Genomic DNA, 25,230 nt, shown 5'->3' on the forward strand with positions numbered 1-25,230 from the left:
GATCCAGCAGTATGAGGTAATAACTTGGAGCCTGTCGAAATGCTTGATGCAGTAAGTTTTGTTTGTGACACAGCAAAGAACACTGGACTAATGTTATTCACATTAGAAGGGACTTGGCTGATTAAACGAACAAATAAGGAATTTGGTCCAGACCATTTGCGTGGGAAATAGTGGGTCCTCACCCTCAGGAAAATAGAAATCATCGTGTAAATCCTTTATTGTGGTGGCTAGATTTATGAGGAACTTGTGAATTGGCAGAAGTTGCCGTACAAATTCTGGGCGCACAAGTTGCATCTGCTGCTACAGAGCGTTCATCCAGCACTTTTGGATGGATCCACAGTAAAAAAAATACAACAGAGAGCAGCAAAACTAAGCTACCTCTAATATAACTGAAAGTTGATGAATGGGGCAGAAACACAATACAACCTGTTGACCCGATGGAAAACCCACACTGAAATGTCCAAGCAAAGACAAAATGGAAAGGAAACCAGTAGTCAGCGAGGAATCAGATTCAGGAGAATCTGAGGTAGAGTCGGAACTTCATGGTTCTTCTTCAGCTTATGATGATCAAGAAACTGATTAAGAACACTTTTTTAATTTTTTTACCATAGTACAGTATATGTAAAAATGCTGTCCATAGGCTAGCTACTTAATATAAACTGGGCTATACTTTACTTCAAAAATTACTTTTAAACATAAGTGTTGTTTTCTTTTTTTATTATGCATTACCCCATGAAGTGATCTCGTTAAAGATGTAAAAGGCTACGTTCACAGTGCAATTTATTGTCCCTAAAAACACCCTTAACTCCCAAGCAGCTTTTTCAATTTGGTTACCCAACCACTAAAGAAGCAGTGTTGCAAAACATCTTTCCCAACACAAAATGTCAGCTGAATTTTTTTTTTATAATTCCACTTATAAATCTATAAAATGCATAAATTCCCTGGCATTTATGAATTTTGGGCATTTGCCCCAACTGTCCGCCTGGTTAGCTGAGTGGTAACGTGCTTGCCCATCATGCACCGGGCCCAGGTTCGATTCCCGGTCTGACTGGAGATTTTCTCCGCTCGCGGACTGAGTGTTGCGTTGTCCTCATCATCATTTCATCGTCATCATCGGCACGCAAGTCGCCCAATGTGGCGTTGACTGAAATAAGAATTGCACTGGGCGGCCGAACTTCCCCGGATGGGGCCTCCCGTCCAACAATGCCACACGATTATTTCATTTCATTTGCCGCAACTTACAAATGCCTATACAGTTTACGCCACTAATCCTACATGAACAACTTCTTTTTAGTGTATACGCAGTCCAGGCCGTGCAGTTCCTCCTCCCAGCGGATTACAATACTCGTTATGACTTTGCTTTTGCCATTCCAGCTGAGATTAAGTAGGGTGATGACCATCTGAAACGTGTCCTTTTCTCGGACGAGGCCACATTTCATGTGAACGGTGCTGTCAACAGATACAACGTTAAGATCTGGGGGACCGAGAATCTCCACGCTGTGTCTGAGACCACCAGACAGACCTAAGATGAACGTGTGGTGCGGTCTTACGCACAAAAAAATCATATGACCTTCTTTCTTCAGTGAAACGACAATCACAGTCAACATCTTTCTTGATACGTTGCAGTTATCTGTTGAGCTACTACCGATTCAGGACATTGCGGACTTAATTATTCAACATTCCGGACTTAATTATCCAAAACGATGGTGCGCCACCTCATTGGGGTTAGATTTTCGTGTCTATTTGGATACAACATTTCCGGAACGATGGATCGGTCGTATCACCAGACGTAACACGATGAACCTCCTTTGGGACTGAGTCAAGGGCCAAGTTTACCAAACACAAGTGAACGACACCGCATCATTATGGCGCAGAATTACTGACATCATAACATTCCTCACGAAATGTTTACCAACACCTGGATGGAACTAGAATATCGCCTACATATCCTTCGTGCAACGAAAGCAGCACACGTCGAAATTTATTAACTGAATGTGTGTCCACAAAAACCTGAATATATTACCTGCAATTTGAGATAAAAGATGTGTCATATTTTCTGCCTAATGCACGTTTGTATATTTATGACGTACCTCAGGGTTCTTCTTGCTGAAACATATTGTGAGTAGCTTTATTACTGTTTAAAATTTGTAATCCTAGTGCTGTATTATGTGAACAGGGGCTAATTATATCTCATGTGTAGAGAAATGAAATTCAAAACAGACAACTGGCTACGTCGAGCAAACAAAAACAGGAACCATCTGAAGATCAGGGTATAAGTCCTCGAAAAACGTCGTGGAAAAAAAAACACTGACTGACCTTTCATAAAAACGGTTCAAATGGCTCTGAGCACTATGGGACTTAACATCTGAGGTCATCAGTCCCCTAGAACTTAGAACCATTTAAACCTAACTAACCTAAGGACATCACACACATCCATGCCCGAGGCAGGATTCGAGCCTGCGACCGTGGCGGTCGCGCGCTTCCAGATTCAAGCGCCTCTAACCGCTCAGCCACTCCGGCCAGCTGACCTTTCATAAACAGCCACACTTTTCTAACCGCAGTCCACCTTGGACGACATCTAGCGTAAGCGCTGCCATACACTGCAGTTAGCAGAAATTTGGACAAACTAGACAAATACCTGGAATCTAATGCTTTATCAGAAAGTCTAATATCCAGACTGTTTCGTAAACATGATATTTATAGAGTCCTTGCCTATAGTCTCATTTAAATTAATCGGCTTTACCTCCGTCAGAACCACTCTCCTGCTTTCCGAACTACAAGTGGAATTCAAACTGCGTACGTGAATAGATCAGTTGGCAGAGCATTTGTCCGGAAAAGGCGAAGGTCCAAGCCTCGGCCCAACACACAATTTTAAAGTTTTCAAATTAGTGCACATTCCGCTGCAGAGTGCAAAATTCATTCTGCCAACTGTAATATGTCGCCATATTTGCAAGAGTATTTTTTTGTGCTAATCGCAAGAAAAATATTGTGCGAAGTCAACTAACGGTCAGTAAGCCTGAGCTTCTTTATCGACTACGGCACTTTTCATCGCCGATAGAAGGGAACACTACATAGGCCTAAATACACTCCTGGAAATGGAAAAAAGAACACATTGACACCGGTGTGTCAGACCCACCATACTTGCTCCGGACACTGCGAGAGGGCTGTACAAGCAATGATCACACGCACGGCACAGCGGACACACCAGGAACCGCGGTGTTGGCCGTCGAATGGCGCTAGCTGCGCAGCATTTGTGCACCGCCGCCGTCAGTGTCAGCCAGTTTGCCGTGGCATACGGAGCTCCATCGCACTCTTTAACACTGGTAGCATGCCGCGACAGCGTGGACGTGAACCGTATGTGCCGTTGACGGACTTTGAGCGAGGGCGTATAGTGGGCATGCGGGAGGCCGGGTGGACGTACCGCCGAATTGCTCAACACGTGGGGCGTGAGGTCTCCACAGTACATCGATGTTGTCGCCAGTGGTCGGCGGAAGGTGCACGTGCCCGTCGACCTGGGACCGGACCGCAGCGACGCACGGATGCACGCCAAGACCGTAGGATCCTACGCAGTGCCGTAGGGGACCGCACCGCCACTTCCCAGCAAATTAGGGACACTGTTGCTCCTGGGGTATCGGCGAGGACCATTCGCAACCGTCTCCATGAAGCTGGGCTACGGTCCCGCACACCGTTAGGCCATCTTCCGCTCACGCCCTAACATCGTGCAGCCCGCCTCCAGTGGTGTCGCGACAGGCGTGAATGGAGGGACGAATGGAGACGTGTCGTCTTCAGCGATGAGAGTCGCTTCTGCCTTGGTGCCAATGATGGTCGTATGCGTGTTTGGCGCCGTGCAGGTGAGCGCCACAATCAGGACTGCATACGACCGAGGCACACAGGGCCAACACCCGGCATCATGGTGTGGGGAGCGATCTCCTACACTGGCCGTACACCACTGGTGATCGTCGAGGGGACACTGAATAGTGCACGGTACATCCAAACCGTCATCGAACCCATCGTTCTACCATTCCTAGACCGGCAAGGGATCTTGCTGTTCCAACAGGACAATGCACGTCCGCATGTATCCCGTGCCACCCAACGTGCTCTAGAAGGTGTAAGTCAACTACCCTGGCCAGCAAGATCTCCGGATCTGTCCCCCATTGAGCATGTTTGGGACTGGATGAAGCGTCGTCTCACGCGGTCTGCACGTCCAGCACGAACGCTGGTCCAACTGAGGCGCCAGGTGGAAATGGCATGGCAAGCCGTTCCACAGGACTACATGCAGCATCTCTACGATCGTCTCCATGGGAGAATAGCAGCCTGCATTGCTGCGAAAGGTGGATATACACTGTACTAGTGCCGACATTGTGCATGCTCTGTTGCCTGTGTCTATGTGCCTGTGGTTCTGTCAGTGTGATCATGTGATGTATCTGACCCCAGGAATGTGTCAATAAAGTTTCCCCTTCCTGGGACGATGAATTCACGGTGTTCTTATTTCAATTTCCAGGAGTGTATATCGGTAGGTCGAACACAGTGGTGTCGTTGAGGCTTGGAAGATAGACAAAAAAAGATAATCCTAGCGGATATGCAAAGGGAGAACTATCCTTTAATGCTAGACAACAGTAAATGTGATGCAGAGAGGATTTCGTGATGCGTAAACATTTCTGTGATTCAAGGTTTTGGAGAGTAGAAAGAAATACGAGGGCTATTCGTAAAGTGAAGGCCGATCGGTCGCGAAATGGAAACCACAGTGAAAATCAAAAATGTTTTATTTGCAACAGTTTGCTACACCTGCCAGCTACTTCTCTACAGAGTCGCTGTTCCAACATAGACTTCTGTCGTAGCGTTGTACCAACTTTGTAATACCCGCGTCATAGAAGGCAGCCACCTGTGCTTTCAGACATTTCTCTATGCTGGTCTGCAGTTCGTTGTCTGTGCGAAAATGTTATCTTTATAGTCACCGGTTCATGTGAGCAGAGACGAACATCGGAGAGAACCAACTCCTGGCTGTATGATGGGTGATCAACAGTCCCCATCGAATACTCTGCGGCAGCTTCCTCATTGCTCCTGCAGTGTGTGGTCGAGGAGTGTCATGAAGAAGGAAACACGGACAGATACGTTCTCTGTGGTTGTATGAAATCAGGCGAAATCTCGCAGCGGGAGACATTATTATTCTTGGCATCTTTACGTACTCAGTGTGTGCTCAGAAGTGAACAGAGCGACGTAACGCGATCTATAGGCATACTAGAGACGCTGTTCAACACATCTGTGCAAACCTTCATTGGATTTGCACTGTCGTTTCCACTTCGTGCCCTAACGGACAGTACTTTCCGAATAGCCCTCGCAATATTCTCAGAAGTATTTATGCATCGGGGACTACTGCAATTGACATATAAAATAACAAATCGATTTATTATAATTTCTAAAACCGCACCATTCATTTATAAACACCCTGTACTAGACATATGGCAAAATCAATGATAAAGACTACCAAACAGGTTGAGAAATTGTGAAGTATTTCCTAGCGTGTTAAAGTGACTAAAATTACAATTTTTTTCTGGCCAACACGTGAGACCGTGCATTTACGAGTCATGGGCCTATACCCATCAGATTTATGTAGAACAGGGAGAAGCCATCAAGAGGTAGCGAAAGTTGCCTGAAGGAATACCAGATCATATTACATCCGAGTACTCCGTACATGCTCGGGTGATCACTGATGGAAGGCAGGCACAGATTGGCACAAACATACACTCCTGGAAATTGAAATAAGAACACCGTGAATTCATTGTCCCAGGAAGGGGAAACTTTATTGACACATTCCTGGGGTCAGATACATCACATGATCACACTGACAGAACCACAGGCACATAGACACAGGCAACAGAGCATGCACAATGTCGGCACTAGTACAGTGTATATCCACCTTTCGCAGCAATGCAGGCTGCTATTCTCCCATGGAGACGATCGTAGAGATGCTGGATGTAGTCCTGTGGAACGGCTTGCCATGCCATTTCCACCTGGCGCCTCAGTTGGACCAGCGTTCGTGCTGGACGTGCAGACCGCGTGAGACGACGCTTCATCCAGTCCCTAACATGCTCAATGGGGGACAGATCCGGAGATCTTGCTGGCCAGGGTAGTTGACTTACACCTTCTAGAGCACGTTGGGTGGCACGGGATACATGCGGACGTGCATTGTCCTGTTGGAACAGCAAGTTCCCTTGCCGGTCTAGGAATGGTAGAACGATGGGTTCGATGACGGTTTGGATGTACCGTGCACTATTCAGTGTCCCCTCGACGATCACCAGTGGTGTACGGCCAGTGTAGGAGATCGCTCCCCACACCATGATGCCGGGTGTTGGCCCTGTGTGCCTCGGTCGTATGCAGTCCTGATTGTGGCGCTCCCCTGCACGGCGCCAAACACGCTTACGACCATCATTGGCACCAAGGCAGAAGCGACTCTCATCGCTGAAGACGACACGTCTCCATTCGTCCCTCCATTCACGCCTGTCGCGACACCACTGGAGGCGGGCTGCACGATGTTGGGGCGTGAGCGGAAGACGGCCTAACGGTGTGCGGGACCGTAGCCCAGCTTCATGGAGACGGTTGCGAATGGTCCTCGCCGATACCCCAGGAGCAACAGTGTCCCTAATTTGCTGGGAAGTGGCGGTGCGGTCCCCTACGGCACTGCGTAGGATCCTACGGTCTTGGCGTGCATCCGTGCGTCGCTGCGGTCCGGTCCCAGGTCGACGGGCACGTGCACCTTCCGCCGACCACTGGCGACAACATCGATGTACTGTGGAGACCTCACGCCCCACGTGTTGAGCAATTCGGCGGTACGTCCACCCGGCCTCCCGCATGCCCACTATACGCCCTCGCTCAAAGTCCGTCAACTGCACATACGGTTCACGTCCACGCTGTCGCGGCATGCTACCAGTGTTAAAGACTGCGATGGAGCTCCGTATGCCACGGCAAACTGGCTGACACTGACGGCGGCGGTGCACAAATGCTGCGCAGCTAGCGCCATTCGACGGCCAACACCGCGCTTCCTGGTGTGTCCGCTGTGCCGTGCGTGTGATCATTGCTTGTACAGCCCTCTCGCAGTGTCCGGAGCAAGTATGGTGGGTCTGACACACCGGTGTCAATGTGTTCTTTTTTCCATTTCCAGGAGTGTAAATAGAACGGTCAGAGATAAAGATGGTTGGAGTATACTTCAAAGCATAGTAGAAACCGTGCGTAAGAAAGGTCAGTGACATTCGCAGGAAATGAAACTAAGTGCTGTACTATGAATGACAGATACAAATCTAGCAAGTTTTGCGGTGTCTACTTGCAATCCAATAATCGTACATCGTAAGTCAGTTGAGAGGCACGATTGACAGGATCGTCGATAGACAGCTTGCAACCTCTATGATTTGACCCCTAGCATGCTAAATGCCATTAATGCTGTAATGATGCCAGCAGTGGATGTTTACGCTATATTCTAGCAGTCTGTTTTGAAGTAAATTTGAATTGGTTGTGGTATCGTGTTACATAATGAAGTAGAACAGAAAGTAACGTTTAGTGTTTCTCCGTAACAGGGCTGGAAGTCCACCTACTGTGGGGAAAAGTGGCCTTAATGTAGATAAATTGATAATAAAAAACTATTCATATAAAATAGGAGTACAACGTTATGCAAAATGAATGGTAGTAGTCGCAGTATTTTGTGTGTGTGTGTGTGTGTGTGTGTGTGTGTGTGTGTGTGTGTGTGTGTGTGTGTGTGTGTGTCCTCTGACGATGCTGACCGGTTACAGAGACGTCTGCCGGAGTGGCCGAGCCGCGCTCCTAACTAGCGCCCGCGCCGTAGAGTATTTATGAAGCTCAGCAGGGAGGCAGGACAGGGCGGGCGCCTTTTAGCGACACGCTACGCCTCCCGCTATCAACAGGTCGCCTGTCGCGTGCACGCGTACAATCACGGGCAGGCATCTTCCGCTGCATCTTTTACAGGCCTGTTTGTCCACACCAGCAGTCAATAGGCGTACCCTGCTCCTCCGGAGGGAGGCCGGTTATCGCTTTGTAGTCTCCACAACAAGTCGATTCTGGCAGAGGCAGAATGGCGACTGTACGTTACGCTCCCCTCTTCCAGAGTACCCCTCGGCGTTCCAGCAGAAGGCTGCAGTACTGGAAGGCTGCGCCGCCGCAGCAGCAGCAGCCCGGAACACCAGCGCTGATCCGCCGGCTGATGCTTACCTGGAAACAAGAAAGCCGCCGCCTTAGTACAGGCCAGCCTAACACTTTGCACAGCATTATTGATAAGAAGTTCACATGCCCGTCACAACCAAGCTCAGACATCTGACCTAACCACACCCGTCATTTAACGAAGTGTACAATTTGAATAGGTTCTCGCGCTAAGCAGAATAAAAATATGCGTTAACATAGAGAACCACTTGGATGTTTGTACGAAGGGTGCTCTAAAGCAGAAGGAATAAACCCAAGACAAAAGTGGCCCCAGATATCTTCTAGTAAATAAACACTGATAACAAAACTAAGGTTCCAATTTAGCGATCCAACCTGGTTTCGCATCGGTAGAACTAAGAATCTAAGGCCGGGAGGCTTCTAAATTATATACCCCCGGCAGATATCGTGAATCAGTTTATTTATTAGTGAAACCATACCAAAATCCCTACAGCAGTTCCTGAGACTTGCTTTCACATACACACAGCAAAACGTGGCACAGAAATTGTAAAATGTAGTGAAGAGAAGAATAGTTTCCATTCAATATATCAGTACATTGTTATATACACATCTAAATGTGTATGACATTTCTCTAGGGACTCTCGGTCTAGTTACACTATGTGATCCAAAGTATCCGGACATTCCCAATTTCACAGTCGGTGCATTGTACTCCCATCTACTGCCAGGTACTCCATATCAGCGACCTCAGTAGTCCTTAGACATCGCGAGAGAGCAGAATGGAACGCTCCGCGGAACTCGCGGACTTCGAACGTGGTTAGGTTGTGTCATACGTCTATACGCGAGATTTCCACACTCCTAAACATCCCTAGGTCCACTGTTTTCGATGTGATAGTGAAGTAGAAACGTGAAGGGACACGTACAGCACAAAAGCGTACAGGCCGACCTCGTCTGTTGACTGACAGAGACCGCCGACAGTTGACCAAATGGTCCAAATGGCTCTGAGCACTATGGGACTTAACTGCTGTGGTCATCAGTCACCTAGAACTTAGAACTACTTAAACCTAACTAACCTAAGGACATCACACATATCCATGCCCGAGGCAGGATTCGAACCTGCGACCGTAGCAATCACGCGGTTCCAGACTGTAGCGCCTAGAACCGCACGGCCACTCCAGCCGGCGCCGACAGTTGGAGAGGGTCGTAATGTGTAATAGGTAGACATCTATCCAGACCATCACACAGGAACTCCAAACTTCATCAGGATTCACTACAAGCACTCTGACAGTTAGGCGGGAAGTGATAAACTTTGATTTCATGGTCGAGTTACTGCCCATAAAGCCACACATCACGCCGGTAAACGCCAAACGACGCCTCGCGTGGTGTAATGAGCGTAAACAATGGACGACTGAACAGTGAAAAAACGTTGTGTGGAGTGACGAATCATGGTACACAATGTGGCATACCGATGGCAGGGTGTGGGTATGGCGAATGACCGGTGAACGTCATCTGCCAGCGCATGTAGTGCCAACAGTAAAATTCGGAGGCGGTGGTGTTATGGTGTGGTCGTGTTTTTCATGGAGGGGGCTTGCACCCCTTGTTTTGGGTGGCATTGTTACAGCACAGGCCTACATTGATGTTTTAAGCACCTTCTTGCTTCCCACTGTTGAAGAGCAATTCGGGGATGGCGACTGCATCTTTCAACACGATAGAGCACCTGTTCATAAAGAATGAACTGCCTTCAAGAAGAAACCTTCCAGTACCCGATTGAACGTATGCCTGCGAGAGTGGAAGTTGTCATCAAGGCTGAGGATGGGCCAACACCTTATTGAATTCCAGCATTACCGATGGAGGGCGCCACGAACTTGCGAGTCATTTTCAGCCAGGTGTCCGGATACTTTTGATCACATAGTGTAGTAGCGTTGCTTGTTAATGACGCAAGGATTTCGGGGTGCTTTTCCATCAAATACAACATAGATTTTTTTGTTGTAGATAGATTTGGAATGGTGTCCGTTCAGCCACAAGACTCCTAAGTGCGATTTCTTTACTAGAACAATTAGATGTACTGGCACACAAGCTGCCATTTGTAGGGGAAAATGTGAGGGCTTGCACCAATATAGGAGGCACTCGACTTTTATTTGGTTTCCATTTTTGACATGGCAGTGAGATATGGACTTTTAATGTGAAAACCAACCTAAAAATGAAGGTTCCCGAGCGACCAGCAGCAAAACAAACAGACCAGCGAGAAACTGGTGAGTGTAATGAACGTGGGACAGACATGTAACCAGACGAACGAGTGGTAGGTGGGCCAGTGCAGTGCTGTTTACGGATTCCACGAGACAAGAAAAGACCGAGACGATGCCATTAGTGGAATCTTCGCAGACGACATACGAAAACATTCATGAGTAGCATGGATGTCTCTAGCTCAAGAACGTGACGCATGCAAAGGTCTTAGAGGGGGCTTTATCTACAAGTGGCTGTCAAGTGGAAAATTATGATTATACGCTCCACTACTTGGATGATAGTAACAAAGTCTAGCTGGCGTACTAGCTTCGTTCAGAGCCTCTATCGTTTGCTTAAGTTTTTACAGACCTGAAGCATACATAACAAAGCCATGTGTAAGTCTAAAGTGGTTAATGTAAGCTGTGTTCATGCGTATTCCTTTCTCATCCCAGTTTAACAGTTTTGAAGATCTCTCTAAAATCCGCAGAAAATAGTTTTGGTGAAATGGAGCCCTCTTGCTTCAATTCTGGACTTTCCAGTCTCTTGTTTTCTTCACATTGAAGCTGTAGCAATGTTGTACACATTCGACAAACGTATGTGGATTTTTTTTCCTTCGCTCTCAAGTGCTACCAGTACATATTTCATAGTGACAGGATCAAACGCTGTTACCCAAAACAATGCAGAAGTTGACTTTCGCTGCCCCTTTCTGTACTTCCGTTAGGCTTTACCGTGACTGTTACTGATGTCGAATGAAACAACAAGTCAGAAGTTATTTACTTTCACGACGCATTTCAGAGGTTTAAACTTCCATCATCATGTGAATTGATTTATATGGATTAATACTACACCTGTGTTGTGTCCCCGACTGAGAGATAACCTATAGCACTGTCTAGTAGAAGAAGACAAAAAAAGGAACACTATTTTAGTATGAGACTCAAAGTTTTGTGGAGGTCTTTGTTTGAAAGGATTAGGGAAAATATAATGTCAAAGTAAAAATATCTTCAGTAGACAGAGTCTCGTTTTTCTGTCGTGTTACGTCAATACACCACCAAACTTCGTAAACACTGAAGATCGCGTCTAGAAGACGAACAGAAAAATAAGTTTAAATATCTCCAGTTGTCACAGATTCTTTTGTTCAGGTTTGCATATACTTCGTACACAATATAACGAAAAGGACAGGTTGCTATTCAGCGTAAAGATAACAAGATGAGTTGCAGACAGTCACAACTTAGCTTTCGACCAAAGGCTTCAGTAAAGCAAATATTCATACATTCGTTATCCGAGTTGCCGGACATAGCGATCATATGCGCGTGAGGTGTGCTTGTGTTCGAGCAGGCGTGCGTGTGCGTGCGTCTTTCTGTGTGTGTATATTCAAATGGTTCAATGGTTCAAATGGCTCTGAGCACTATGGGACTTAACATCTGACGTCATCAGTCCCCTAGAACTTAGAACTACTTAAACCTAACTAACCGAAGGACAACACACACATCCATGCCCGAGGCAGAACTCGAACCTGCGACCGTAGCGGTCGCGCGGTTCCAGACTGCAGCGCCTAGAACCGCTCGGCCACAACGGCCGGCTGTGTGTATGTTTTTCCTCCATTTCTGTCCTTTTCTGAAGAACGCTTCGGCCGAAACCTACGTGTGTAATAGTCGTTTTCGTTGTGTCTGTCTGCAGCTCTAAGTGTCGTCCTTACGGTGAATAGCAATCTATTCTTTTCGTTATATTATTGATATTCCAATCTGGAGTTTCCATTGTCAGTTACTTTGTACAGATCCTGATGACTTAAATGTGTACAAAGTACGGCCTACGTTACGTAAAAACGACAAAAAGAGCCTGTGACCACAGGAGACATTTACAAATCCTTTGAGACTTGTTCCACAGTACTTTTTGTTTGCTTATTAAACGTTCTTTGCATATATTAGATTCTTGAGGCCATCAGTGCTACCTTCAGTGTTAAAGTGTGACAGTGTATGGGACACAACACGACTGGCAGTGGAGCCTGTGATCACTGGTTTAATTTTTTACTACTATACTTTCGTTCATCTTTTAGAAGATGACATTTGCTGAAAGAGCGCTTATGTCTTTTAGACAACGCCACAGGCCACCTCAATGAAGTGCACAGAACACAAACTATTGTATTAACCCACACAAATCCACATGACGAGGGAGCTTTAAACCTCTAAACGCTTTATGTAAACTCAGTAGATAAACTGTGAGCGGCAACAGTAAACTTGTTGTTTCATCGATAGCTGTATCCACTTTTAAAACCAGTTCTCTCTTCCTCCAAGATGAATTTGCAACAATTACAGCATTGTTCTAACTATATGATATCGTCATGGTATGCAAACACTCCGCGAGTAACTATGCAAGTTTCGCTTCCACCACCTCTCCGCCTGGTTTTATCATGGCAACTTGTTACTTCCCTGAAGATTTCGTACACAGGTTTGAGCATATCGATGAAAAGTGTTTGATTCCGGATGGGCCGATACCTCTTCACTTCAGGAATGTAGCCAACTAAGCAGAAAATTAGGTCTCGGCTCATCAGGACGGATACTGGCGAGGCGCAGACTGAGGCGTACGTCAGCGCGCTTCGCGTCCCCCACACAGATGGAAGAGAAGCGAGCGGCCAGCAGCAGCGTCCACGCCGAAGATCGACGCTGCTAATGGCGCTTGCAGCTGATTTTGGAAACGCCATCGACCCAGAAGCGTCAGCCGCGCCTCGTTTCCGCTGGTGCGTTCGCAACGATACAGAAGGCTCGTCGGCGAACGTACGGCCTAAGCGCTACTCTCGTGTTCTTCACGCCGCCCGCCTGGTGAAGTTACTTTAGATCTATTGAACTGATGTTTCTGACTGGTTTGGCGCTATCCTCCACGATCTCCTCCCGAGTGTCATTCTCTTCAGTGCTGAAATCCACTTCCACCCAACGTCTTCTTTGAGGTATCCCAATTTCTGTCTTCCCGTACAGTTTTTACCCTCTGGGGCTGCATCTAGTATCATGGAATTTACTCCCAAATGTTGTAACACACTTCGTATCATCTTGATCCTTCCTTTTGAGCTTTCCACATATTCTGTTCCGCGCTGATACTGGCTTATTTTTTGTCGCATTACTCGATTTATATTTTAGCATTTTTCAGCAGCAGTAAGCCTTAAATTCTTAGATCATTTTATAATTTTTTTAGACTCCACGTTTCACTTCCATATAATGCTATGCTACAAACTCAAGTTTTCAGAAATTTCTTTTACAAATTAATGTTTACGTTCGAAACTACGAGACTTCCTTTGGACAAGAATGACCTCTTTATCTACGCTGTCTGCTGCTTATGTCCTCCTTGCTTTCTCCGTCATGTGTGATTTTCTTTCAAGGAAGCCGCATTTATTCACTTGGTCAAGTACGTCAAGCTGAATTTCTATTTCAGTTTATCGCTTATTTCATTTCAGCTGCTCTTCAATACTTTCGTCTTTCCTTCACTTACTCTCAGTCCATATTCTGTGATCAGCATACTGTTGATTCCCTTCAACAGGTTGTGTAAATCTTCCTCATTTTCCCAGAGGACAGCAAAGTCATCAGCTAAGCTGATCATTAAAATCTTCTCATCCTGATTTCATCTTCACTCCTGAACCTTACAACTTGTATAAAATCAGTCATGCGCCTATGCAATTTTCATTTGGATCAGGATCAGGAATAATTCTTACTAAGCGCACAGTACCTCTTGTTTGATAGGCAAATAATTTTTGGAAGTAACGTTAGTAGATCTCTAATGTAGCTGGCTGGAAATAATTTCATTTACAGAGAGATTGTCTTCGAAGAGACTCCCGCAATGCTATGAAATTACAGTTGGTGAATCAACTGTCAAGCGTCGCCAATTACAAGCAAGTGGGACAAACGAAAATTCACGAGCTGTCCACTACATCATGGCGATCAGCGATTAGTGGTTAGTGGTACCGTTCAAATACATCGGCGCGACTGTAGAAATGAACAGATGTTGCGACAGCTACGTTAAATGCAGACGGTAGTTCATTGAGAGGACAGCACACTAAGACAGCCTCGAGATAGCCAGACTAGAGAAACGATTAATTTTGCTGAGGTCGTCGATGCAATCAAGCGGCGTCTTGCATGTGCAATAATACAAAATACCCTTGGAAGCAAATTCAGGAGCATCACTGTAACGACGGATTCTAGTTGTTATGCTAGCTAAAAACTTTCCAACAAGTAATTATCTGACAGGTTTGTTGACTTAGTGACGTTGAGTACTTGCGTACATGTGTAATAGGCTGGGAAAATACCAAACATAATTTTTTATATACTTCACGAGCCCAATTACTGGTCCCACGTAGTAGACAACATGAAGTCTCAGAATGTACGAGGGAAAATATATTTCTAAAATTGTTCTTAAGATATTCGCGAACGGTCAACGAAAAAAAACCATCTGTTACGTAAGGAAAGAATGTAAAGGTTCAGCGTCCCATCGACAAGGGAGTCATTAAAGACAGAGAAGCAGTGCGGGTTGGGGAAGGTTATCGGCCGTGGCTGTTAAAACGAACTGGCCCGCCATTCGCCTTAAGCGACTCAGGAAAACATGTAAAACTCAGTGCCCGCTGGCTGGACGGGAATTCGAACCGCTGTCGCCCCAAATACGAGTCCAGTGTATTACCACTGTACCACCTCGTTCTGACGATCAATTAGGATGTTGGCCGGCCGAAGTGGCCGTGCGGTTAAAGGCGCTGCAGTCTGGAACCGCAAGACCGCTACTGTCGCAGGTTCGAATCCTGCCTCGGGAGTGGATGTTTGTGATGTCCTTAGGTTAGTTAGGTTTAACTAGTTCTAAGTTCTAGGGGACTAATGACCTCAGCAGTTGAGTCCCATAGTGCTCAGAGCCATTTTTGAATTAGGGTGTTGTTAGCAACGAAGCATTTACTGAACGAATTGTGCCGGATGTCATGGTAGAGCTGCGGCAGACAGGTGGCACCTCTTGTGATGCGGTATTTTGTTTCTCCAGACAATAACGACGCACGTAAACATCGGCGCCAGCCACCTGACAGGCGAGACACACACATGAGGTGTGCGGCACAGTGCACAGTTATCGTAATATAAGGTCATGGCGACCACGCGTCAAAAACACACACATTCAGCCATAGAATTACCCAGAGAGGGATGAAGAGACACCGCCAGCCCCTCCGAGCAAAAGCCAGTGCTATGAGAGTTAAGCACGTCCGCCAAGTGACCATAAGATGTGGGAAACAGTAAATTAACAGCGTATTATTTACGAAGCTGGGCCCGTTCTCATCTTCGTAATACCATATTTTGTGGTCTATTGGTGCGAAGTATATAACTGAAAACAGTAACCATCGTAAAACATCCATACGTTGGGATCACAGATCTACTTCAAATTATGTACACCTCCAGAGGCCACTAAAATAACATAACGTGCGAATAGTAAGCAGCACTTCTCCGGCAATTCCGAGAAAATCGCAAAATAAGTTTTACGTGTCTATCATGTAACTGATGTGCCTATGCGTAGGTGCTGGACGTTGAGAGTTCATGGTGGTCTATAGTCCGTCCCCGGTAGCTGAGTGTCAGCGCGACAGAATGTCAATCCTAAGGGCCCGGGTTCGATTCCCAGCTGGGTCGGACATTTTCTCCGCTCAGGGACTGGGTGTTGTGTTGTCCTAATCATCATCATCTGATCCCCATCGATGTGAAAGTGGCCGAAGTGGCATCAAATCAAAAGACTTGCACATGGCGATCGGTCTACCCGACGGGAGGCCTTAGTCACAAGACATTCATTCACTCATTCGAGGAATAAGAATTTCGGTCTCCAGTCTTCACCTTTAAATAGCCGGAAGGGTAGTTCAGCGTGTTCGGTCAGAGGGCTGCTGACCCTCTGTAACAAACAACTGAGTAAAGGAATCAACGATAAACTTGAACGGATGTTTTGTGACGTCCGCCCAGACCAAACGCAACGAACAATACCGAAGAAAGTCAACAAAAAAAAATGTGGTTAGCATTCGAGCTTCATACGACATACGTTTATAAGACGATGGTTTGCCTCCCGCTCAAACTTAATTTTTAACCTATATTGTTTTCATCTCTGGTCATAATTTTCAATTTATATGACTTTTGAGAGGTAACATTTTACAAAAACCCTGTGCATTTGCACGAAGTTTTAGTGATTTTCAGGTTATTTGAGCACTTACTATTTTTAATTAAACTCATTAAAACAAACATATCTATAACCATCGACATGTAAATGAAGAAATGCAGAGAGTTTTCCTGAAAATGCTTGCCTGTCGTTACTTGCGAAATAAGATACCCGGAACTACTTTGCACTTTGTACTAGAGATGGGGGATCCGCTCCTGAACTGATTCATAGAGTTGAATCTTTCAAAGGAGTGAACAATCACTGATTCAGAAAAAAAAACGGTAGCTCCAAACGTTTCCCACAGCAGAGAGAGAGAGAGAGAGAGAGAGAGAGAGAGAGCGCATATCAGTGGGCCTCTGCTGGTCAGAGCACACTACACGCCGCACAACACAGCCAGCGCTGGCCTCTGCCCTGCTTCTACCTTGGCTGCCTGCATTGTGCAGTGCCCCATTGGATTTTGTGTTTCACATATGCCGTGCCGTCTCTGTGCTTCCTCTGCCGCGTGCAGTGTCTGGCGCAGTTTAACTTAGCATCGCACTCCGTCGGCGATCGTTTCAGTCGCACGTCCTGCCCACTGGGCAGTTGATGCGAGCAACAGGACAGGGAGCTTCCTAGCGGAGAACATAGAACTACTTGCAACAACCTGCTCGCAAGAGAACGGACTATTTGTCTCGGAGCGAGTGACTGGTGGCCGTTCACCGCTCCCCCGACCCTCGGAACTCGACCGCTCAACACTCATCCCACCGTTCTCGACTCTAGCCAGAGCGTTGAGCAAAGCAACTCAGGTGTCACTCTGGTCTCTGCGGTCTTAGCTCACGCAGTAATACAGCTCGCGGCTCGACCTGCTTGACTCAGCGCCTCTGCATCAGAGTTCGTCTCTACTGGATATTGTTCTTCGTAGTAATACCGCTATGTATATTACATTATTATGTTATGTATACATCATTTGTTTTTATTTTATTTTTATTTGTTTAAACTGATCAGATTAGGTTCCTGACGACTCCTCTTACTATAGATTTTTATTATGGACACTCGAATTTACGCTTTAATTACGAGCGAACCGATAAACGTATCGCAAAATGTGATACACCAATATTTTCCTTTTTTTATTCTGCGTAAGGCTATATGCAGCACTTCAGTCTTACAGTCAATTTTTTTTTCTTATTCTGGTACGGATTTTGCGATTTTAGGCGTCTTCGGAAGGAAACGTTCACTTTAAAAATATATGGCTTGTGATGTATTTGTACGAGGTTAATGAAATTTTAATACATTATAGCCAAATATATTGTTAATGTAAATCTCAAGTTACAACATTTTCCGATCACCCAAAAAACCACGATAGTGCAAAATAAATCAATAATCAAAAACTTTGTCATATCGTGGAAATTTCAATAAACAACACAAAATTCTTACTCATTATCTGTGTTACTTCAAAATAGGATCAAAAAGATCAAAATACAGGTATAGTACTGGAATAAACCAAGTTTAAAGGGCAGTGTGCCTTCCATTTATTTTCTATTGTGAATGAGTGGTGAGTCATAAAAAAGAGCTAGTTCATTTCAGGGAGTGAACAGTTCTGATCCGATCTCTGAAAAGAACAGTTTTGCCCATCTCTACTTTGTACCTCCACGCTTCCAGCTGCAGACATAAGGGGCAGGCCCCATTTGACAGTTAACCTGCGTAGCGGCCGGCGAGACGTTGCCTAAGTAGCAAGACTGAACAGCATAGGTGCAAATTTTTTTAACACAAAATTTACACTTGTACTGTTGTTGCTGTCATCTTCAGTCCAGAGACTGGTTTGATGCAGCTCTCCATGCTACTCTAGCCTGTGCAAGGTTCTTCATCTCCTAAGATCATCTTCTAAGATAAGTCGTAGGGTCAGTACACCCTCACGTGTCCAACATTTCTATGGAATCCAAACTGGTCTTCCCCAAGGTCGGCTTCTACCAGTTTTTCCATTCGTGTGTATCAGAATTTTGCACCCGTGATTTAGATAGTTCGGTAATTTTCACATCTATCAACACCTGCTTTCTTTGGGATTGGAATTATTATATTCTGCTTGAAGTCCGAGGGTATTTCCCCTGTCTCCTACATCTTGCTCACCAGATGGCAGAGTTTGTCATGGTTGGCTCTCCCAAGGCTATCAGTAGTTCTGATGGAATGTTGTCTACTCCCGTGGCCTTGTTTCGACTTAGGTCTTTCAGTGCTGTGTTATATTCTTCATGCAGTATCATTTCTCTCTTTTCATCTTCATCTACATCCTCTTCTATTTCCATAATATTGCCCTCACGTACATCGCTCTTGTATAGATCCTCTATATACTCCTTCCACCTTTCTGCTTTCCCTTCTGTGCTTAGAACTGGTTTACCATCTGAGCTCTTCATATTCATACAAGTGGTTCTCTTTTCTCCAAAGGTATCTTTAATTTTCCTGTATGCAGTATCTATCTTACTCCTAGTGATATATGCCTCTCAATCTTACATTTGTCCTCTAGCCATCCATGCTTAGCCATTTTGCACTTCCTGTCGATCTCATTTTTGAGACGTTTGTATTCCTTTCTGACTGCTTCATTTACTGCATTTATAGATTTTCTCCTTTCATCAATTAAATTCAGTATCTCTTCTGTTACCCAAGGATTTCTACTAGCCCTCGTCTTTTCACCTACTTGATCCTCTGTTGCCTTCACTACTTCATCTCTCAAATCTACCAATTCTTCTTTCCCCGGTTTTTGTCAGTCGTTTCCTAATGTTCTCTCTGATACTCTCTCTGGTTATTTCAGTTTATCCACGTCACATCTCCATAAATTCCCAACTTTTTTGCAGTGAACACATGGTGTGTCGTGGGCGATCATCATCAGATCTGTGAAGGTATAACGTAACAGGTTTGAGGGAGGGCTTACATGAGTTAACTATATACATTACAATTATTACAGAACCACATACCTGAAACGTGGATTAACATTTATAAAACCATATGGACATCATGGCATATGAGGCAGACCATCATGTAAGCCCTCCCTCAAACCTGTTATGTTATACCTTCACAGATCTGATGATAGCACCTTCAGAGTGTTGAAACCGGTCATCTAATAAACGATTGAAGCGATCGTGGCTTTCAATTATTTTTTGCAGTTTCTTCCGTTTTAATCTACAGTTCATAACCAAGATCAAAATCCACATCTGCCCCTGGAAAGGTCTTACAATTTAAAACCTGTGATTCGTCAATTTCTCCAGGCTTATTTTATGACGAAATAAATCTCGGGTGAACAACCTGGTATGAGAGTGCATAGGACACAGTATTTCGGCAATCGACCGCCGGTCAGTACATCAGCGCACCTGATGATGGCAACGTGGTCGATTGCCGAAATATTGTGTCCTATGCACTCTCATACCAGGCTGTTCACCCGAGATTTATTTCGTGAATTTAAAATCTGGTTCCTAAATCTCTTATTATATAATCTATCTGAAAACTTCCAGTGTCTCCAGGCCTCTTCCACCCCTTCTTTCATGATTCTTGAACCAAGTATTAGCTATGATTAAGTTATGCTCTGTGCAAAATTCTACCAGGCAGCTTCCTCTTTCATTCCTTACCCCCATTCCATATTCACCTACTACTTTTCCTTCTCTTCCTTTTCGTACTATCGAATTCCAGTCCCCCATGACTATTAAATTTTCGTCTACATTCACTATTTGAATAATTTCTTTTATCTCATCATACATTTCTTCAATCCCTTCGTCGTTTGCGGAGCTAGTTGGCATATAAACTTGTACTACTGTGGTAGGCGTGGGCTTCATGTATATCTTGGCTACAATAATGCGTTTACTATGCTGTTCGTAGCAGCGTACCCGCGCTCCTTTTTTTAAACTCATTATTAAACCTACTCCTACTTTTATATTTATAACCCTGTACTCACCTGACCAAAAGTCTTGTTCCTGCTGCCACCGAACTACACTATTTCCGACTGTAACTTTAACCTATCCATTTCCCTTTTTAAATTTTCTAACCTACCTGCGCGATTAAGGGACCTGACATTCCACGCTCCGATCCGTAGAACGCCAGTTTTGTTTCTCCTGATAACGACTTCCTCCTGATTAGTCCCTGCCCGGAGATCCGAATGGGGGACTATTTTACCTCCGGAATATTTTACCCAAGAGGACGCCATCATCATTTAACCGTACAGTAAAGCTGCATGCCCTCGGGAAAAATTACGGCCGTAGGTTCCCCTTGCTTTCAGCCGTTCGCAGTACCAGCACAGCAAGGCCGTTTTGGTTAGTGTTACAAGGCCAGATCAGTCAGTCATCCAGACTGTTGCCCCTGCAACTACTGAAAGGGCTGCTGCCCCTCTTTAGGAACCACACGTTTGTCTGGCCTCTCAACAGATACCCCTCCATTGTGGTTGCACCTACGGTACGGCCATCTGTATCACTGAGGCACGCAAGCCTCTCCACCAACGGCAGGTCCGTGGTTCATGGGTGGGGGGGAGGGGGGGCGGACACTTGTACTACAGAAATCAATGTTTCAGCAGGAGTCACACCGTCGCCACATACACAAGCTTCTTCTTCTTCTTCTTCTTCTTGTTCTGCAGTTGGTCGCAGCGCATATAACATGACACCTGTTCTAGTTGTGAACATTTCACTACGTTATATTTTTTAATTACTATTACAGAGAGATCCAGGCTCTCTCAAAGAACGCGCTGAGCTAGCAAGTGCCGGCTAGCACTTCACCAACGTGAACTCCAATGTCCGGCACCTACGCACTGAGCTGTGCTGGCCCCGGCGTGTACGTTGGTTTAAAACCTTGACCGTTATTCTGCGTTTGGTTTCCCGCGGATATTGCGGTTATGCCGTGCTTCTTCCTCTTTCGTGTGGCAGCAGCGGTGTGTATCGATATTCGCACTTTGTACTATCTTTGGTCTGGTGGTTATAGTTTTCGGCTAGCCGGTGTGCGGACGTCGGTCGATTGGTGTGGATCAGGCCAGGAAATCTCCGCGCGGTACAGTGGGCCACCATCCGGTGAAGTTTATCTGTATTTTGGTTATTTGAAGTTCAAGTGCACCAGCGGAATTTTCTGCCTTGTGGCCGTTAGCGTTCCGATTACCCGCTTCCTCGCCGTGTTCTCGCTGTCCAACACGTGTGTAGTTTTGACAGCTTATGCATACTTGGTTGTGGGCGGCTAAGCCTTTTAAGTTTTGGCTTTGGAGTTCCTTGTGTACTGGTCGGGTGGAAAGCTAGTCGTCTTGTCGATGGGTCCGTTAGCTGTCTCTTGGTTGGGTTGCCGGCGGATCGGATATAGTTGGGCCGACTACTTGTTCCCCTAAGCGAACGTTAATATTTCAAGTGCAGACCGAGCCCCGGAAACTTGTGAGCGCCGCTGGCTGTGCTGTCTTTTATTATTGGTGTTTGATTGTGTATTTTAATGGCTAATGGCCGATGGTTTGAATTTGGATGCTTTTAGTAGGGTTTTAAATGATGGGCCTTCAGCCGCTTTAAAATTGAAAGTTCTTTACTTATAAAGTCTTGCATTGTTTGGGCCTTCAGCCTCATCTAAAAAAATATTTTTTGAATAAAGCTTTGCCGGCCGCGGTGGTCTAGTGGTTCTGGCGCTGCAGTCCGGAACCGCGGGACTGCTACGGTCGCAAGTTCGAATCCTGCCTCGGGCATGGGTGTATGTGATGTCCTTAGGTTAGGTAGGTTTAAGTAGTTCTAAGTTCTAGGGGACTTATGACCTAAGATGTTGAGTCCCATACTGCTCAGAGCCATTTGAACCATTTGAACCAATAAAGCTTTGGGCCTTCTGCCTTTTGAAAATTCATTGTAATTGTGTTTTTCAATCATGGGCTTTCAGTCGTCTTAAAATTAAAATTCCTTATTGTTTGGGCCTTCAGCCTCATTTTTTTTTAATATTTAAGGATAAAGTTTTGGGCCTTCTGCCTTTGAAAATTTATTGCAGTTGTGTTATTAAATAATGGGCCTTCAGCCATTTTAAAATTAAAATTCCTTACTTGTCAAGTCTTAAGATTGTTTGGGCCTTCAGCCTCATTTGAAATATTATTTAAGGATAAAAACTTGCGCATTCTGCCTTTTGAAAATTTATTGTAGTTGTGTTTTAAATCATGGCCTTCAGCCGTTTTAAAAATTAAAGAGGTTGTGCCCTTAAGCCATAAGGTTGTGTGACATATTCAGTCGATAGTTAAGCTTGGAAATTTGTGCTGTAATGTTTGGGCAACTAAATGAAGTTCGAGTGTAGCTGACAGCTGCTCATTTCTGGCCCCTTTCCACAATTCCAACTACCTGTTCTGTCCTGCGGATTTAAGCAGGCGTTTCACGCACAGATACATCAGTTACATTATAGACGCATAAAACTTCTCTTGCAATTTTCTCAGAATTGCCACAGTAGTGCACCGTACACTTGCACATTATGTTATTTTAAAGGCTTACTAAGGGTGTACAAAGTCTGAAATAAATCTGTGATCCCAACGTCGTGGCATCCCCTTGTATGAGTAACCATTCGGAGAGACCTAAAGTTGAATGACAACATACAGCAAACTGTAGGAAAAGATGATGTCAGCTTGAGATTCACTAAAATAATCTCAGGTAAAAGTAATTCGTCTACGATCGATTGTTGAGTGCAGCTCATCAACCTGGGACCTTTACCCTCGCTAGGTTGGACTAGTAGAAGAGACAGATAAAATCCGCCGAATAGTGGCACGTTCCGACGCGGTATCATTTAGTCGGCGCCACAGTATTAAAGAGATGCTCAACAAGCTCCAGGGACTGCTAAGTTTCATGTAGCATCAAATTCCAGCAACCGACACTACAAGAGGCATTGAGTACATCACCGAAATGTCTGTTAGAAAAATTCCGAGACATTCCATTCCGGGAAGTGTTGATGAACTCATTACTTCCTCCCGTACAGATCACGCGGAATGATCACAACTAGAAAGCCCCATAAATTATAGCTAATACGGTGTTTTACCAATAATTGTTCTTTCACCCTCTTTCGTGACTGGTATATGTTCCTCAATCTCCTTGAAGCCTAGAACACTGCAGGGGGAGGGAGTTATGAATGTTACATTGTTACTAAACCATTGTAAATTTTACTACCTCATATTTTATTCAAAATAAGTCACGATTTATGGTTTAGCGCTAGTTAATTACAATAGTGTCTCCATATACAAAAATAAATATAAAAGCTCTGTTCTACACCCTATGCTGACAATAACAGACTGGTGTTAACCGCGTATTTGTACCATCTGTATTCTTAAACTTTACAATGCTTAAGTAATCTGGGGTTAAGTTTGGTACGTTGAGTTTGCAGCTGCGATAAATGGACTGCAGTTAAATTACTTGCGCAAACATATACCCGGCTAGTCACGTCGGATTGATAGCTTGACCTGCTGGCAGGAGCAGCAAGCTGAACGGGTCCCGTGAAGCTTTCCAGGTTTGCGGACACAACTTGGCCTGCTTTAATCTCTTTGCTCCAGTACATACGTACTCTAGTGTCCTGGCTGAGCTGCTTTATTGACTGCGGCGGAGATATGAGCAAACAGACTGGAAGAAGAAGAAGATGTGCACATCTGCCACTGATAGCGACATCGTTGCAGAACTGAGTCAGCACATCCAACTTTAGTGGCAATTATCCGAAAGGACGATCCCTTTTAGCGTTGTGCAGTTGGCTGTAGGAAGCACGAGTGCGGCTCCGTGGCACGGCTGCCCGCTTGCTTCACACGTTTGCACCACACTGAGCCTTCTGGCTGTGAACCTTCTCTATTAAAGGGCAGACACAGAAGGCGCTCTGGTAGCTATGCCATTACTCTATACGTTGGCGGACGACGCTGAAACTATTATCAGTACAACTATTAAGTGCCAAGTGGCATATGCCGTCATCGGGTGAAAATCGACATCGGCTTTCCAAGTGTACTATTTTTTTTTTCTTTTTCGGCAGAGCAGTTGCGCAGTAAACTTCGATAGCATAAAATATTCTAGTCAAGTGGGGTCACAAAAAGTGGGGTATTTCAGCGTCCCCCCCCCCCCCCCCAAAAAAAAAAAACTTTCGTGACAGCAGAACATTTTGGGGAGAAAACAGGACAGACCTGGGAAAAAAGGACTAACGGGCACCGTGTGCTTGGGCGACACGAGAGTGAAGACGGCGCCGTGGCAGAGAGGCGTGGTTGCGCCGCCAGGCCGGCTGGTATCGAGCCGCGGCCGCGGCGAGCCACCTGTGGCGGGGCGGCGGCCGCACGCGTGTCCTGACCGCCACCGCATTGCGTACGCAGGTCGCGCTGTCGCCGTGGCGCGCTGCTCTGCGGTCAAGGGTGTGCGTGCAGCTGCCGCCCGACCCACACCTAGACCTAGGACTGCCGCTGCACGCGACCCGCGGTACGCCGCGCTCTGCACTCCCTTTGTTCCCACTACCGTCTGCGTCCCCAGCACAGGATGACCCCACTCAAGCCACGTACTGAATATTACTTGGAAGCATTTGATCGTCTACTTTTGCTCTGGCAGACTGTACCCACGAAAACGATTCTACCTACTGCACGAGATTTGGTACGTAGGACATCCGCAACTGAGAGGCGCGGTAATTTAGACAGATCCACTTCAGCTGTACTAATTATTTATTCAAATCACGACTGGTTTCGTGCTCTGGCGGCGGACAGTTTCCGCGAACTTGCAGGGTTCGGAGCTCTTGCACTGACTGACCCGA

The 25,230-nt window shown here is 45.7% G+C and overlaps 1 protein-coding gene across 2 annotated transcripts in view; it reads right to left on the reverse strand.

Moving 5' to 3' along the window:
- Nucleotides 1–8,024: 8,024 nt before the first annotated feature.
- Nucleotides 8,025–25,230, reverse strand: part of LOC126244109 (PH and SEC7 domain-containing protein-like) — a 485,533-nt gene continuing 468,327 nt past the window's right edge. For both annotated transcript variants that reach the window (XR_007545375.1, XM_049948211.1), the window contains exon 2: nucleotides 8,025–8,217. Coding sequence is in view for 1 of the 2 variants with exons in the window: in XM_049948211.1 (XP_049804168.1) it covers nucleotides 8,095–8,217 (123 nt within the window). In the remaining variant the exon portion in view is untranslated. The remainder of the gene's footprint in view (nucleotides 8,218–25,230) is intronic.

Source organism: Schistocerca nitens, chromosome 1 (assembly GCF_023898315.1).
Source record: "Schistocerca nitens isolate TAMUIC-IGC-003100 chromosome 1, iqSchNite1.1, whole genome shotgun sequence".
Classification (NCBI taxonomy): Eukaryota; Metazoa; Arthropoda; class Insecta; order Orthoptera; family Acrididae; genus Schistocerca; species Schistocerca nitens.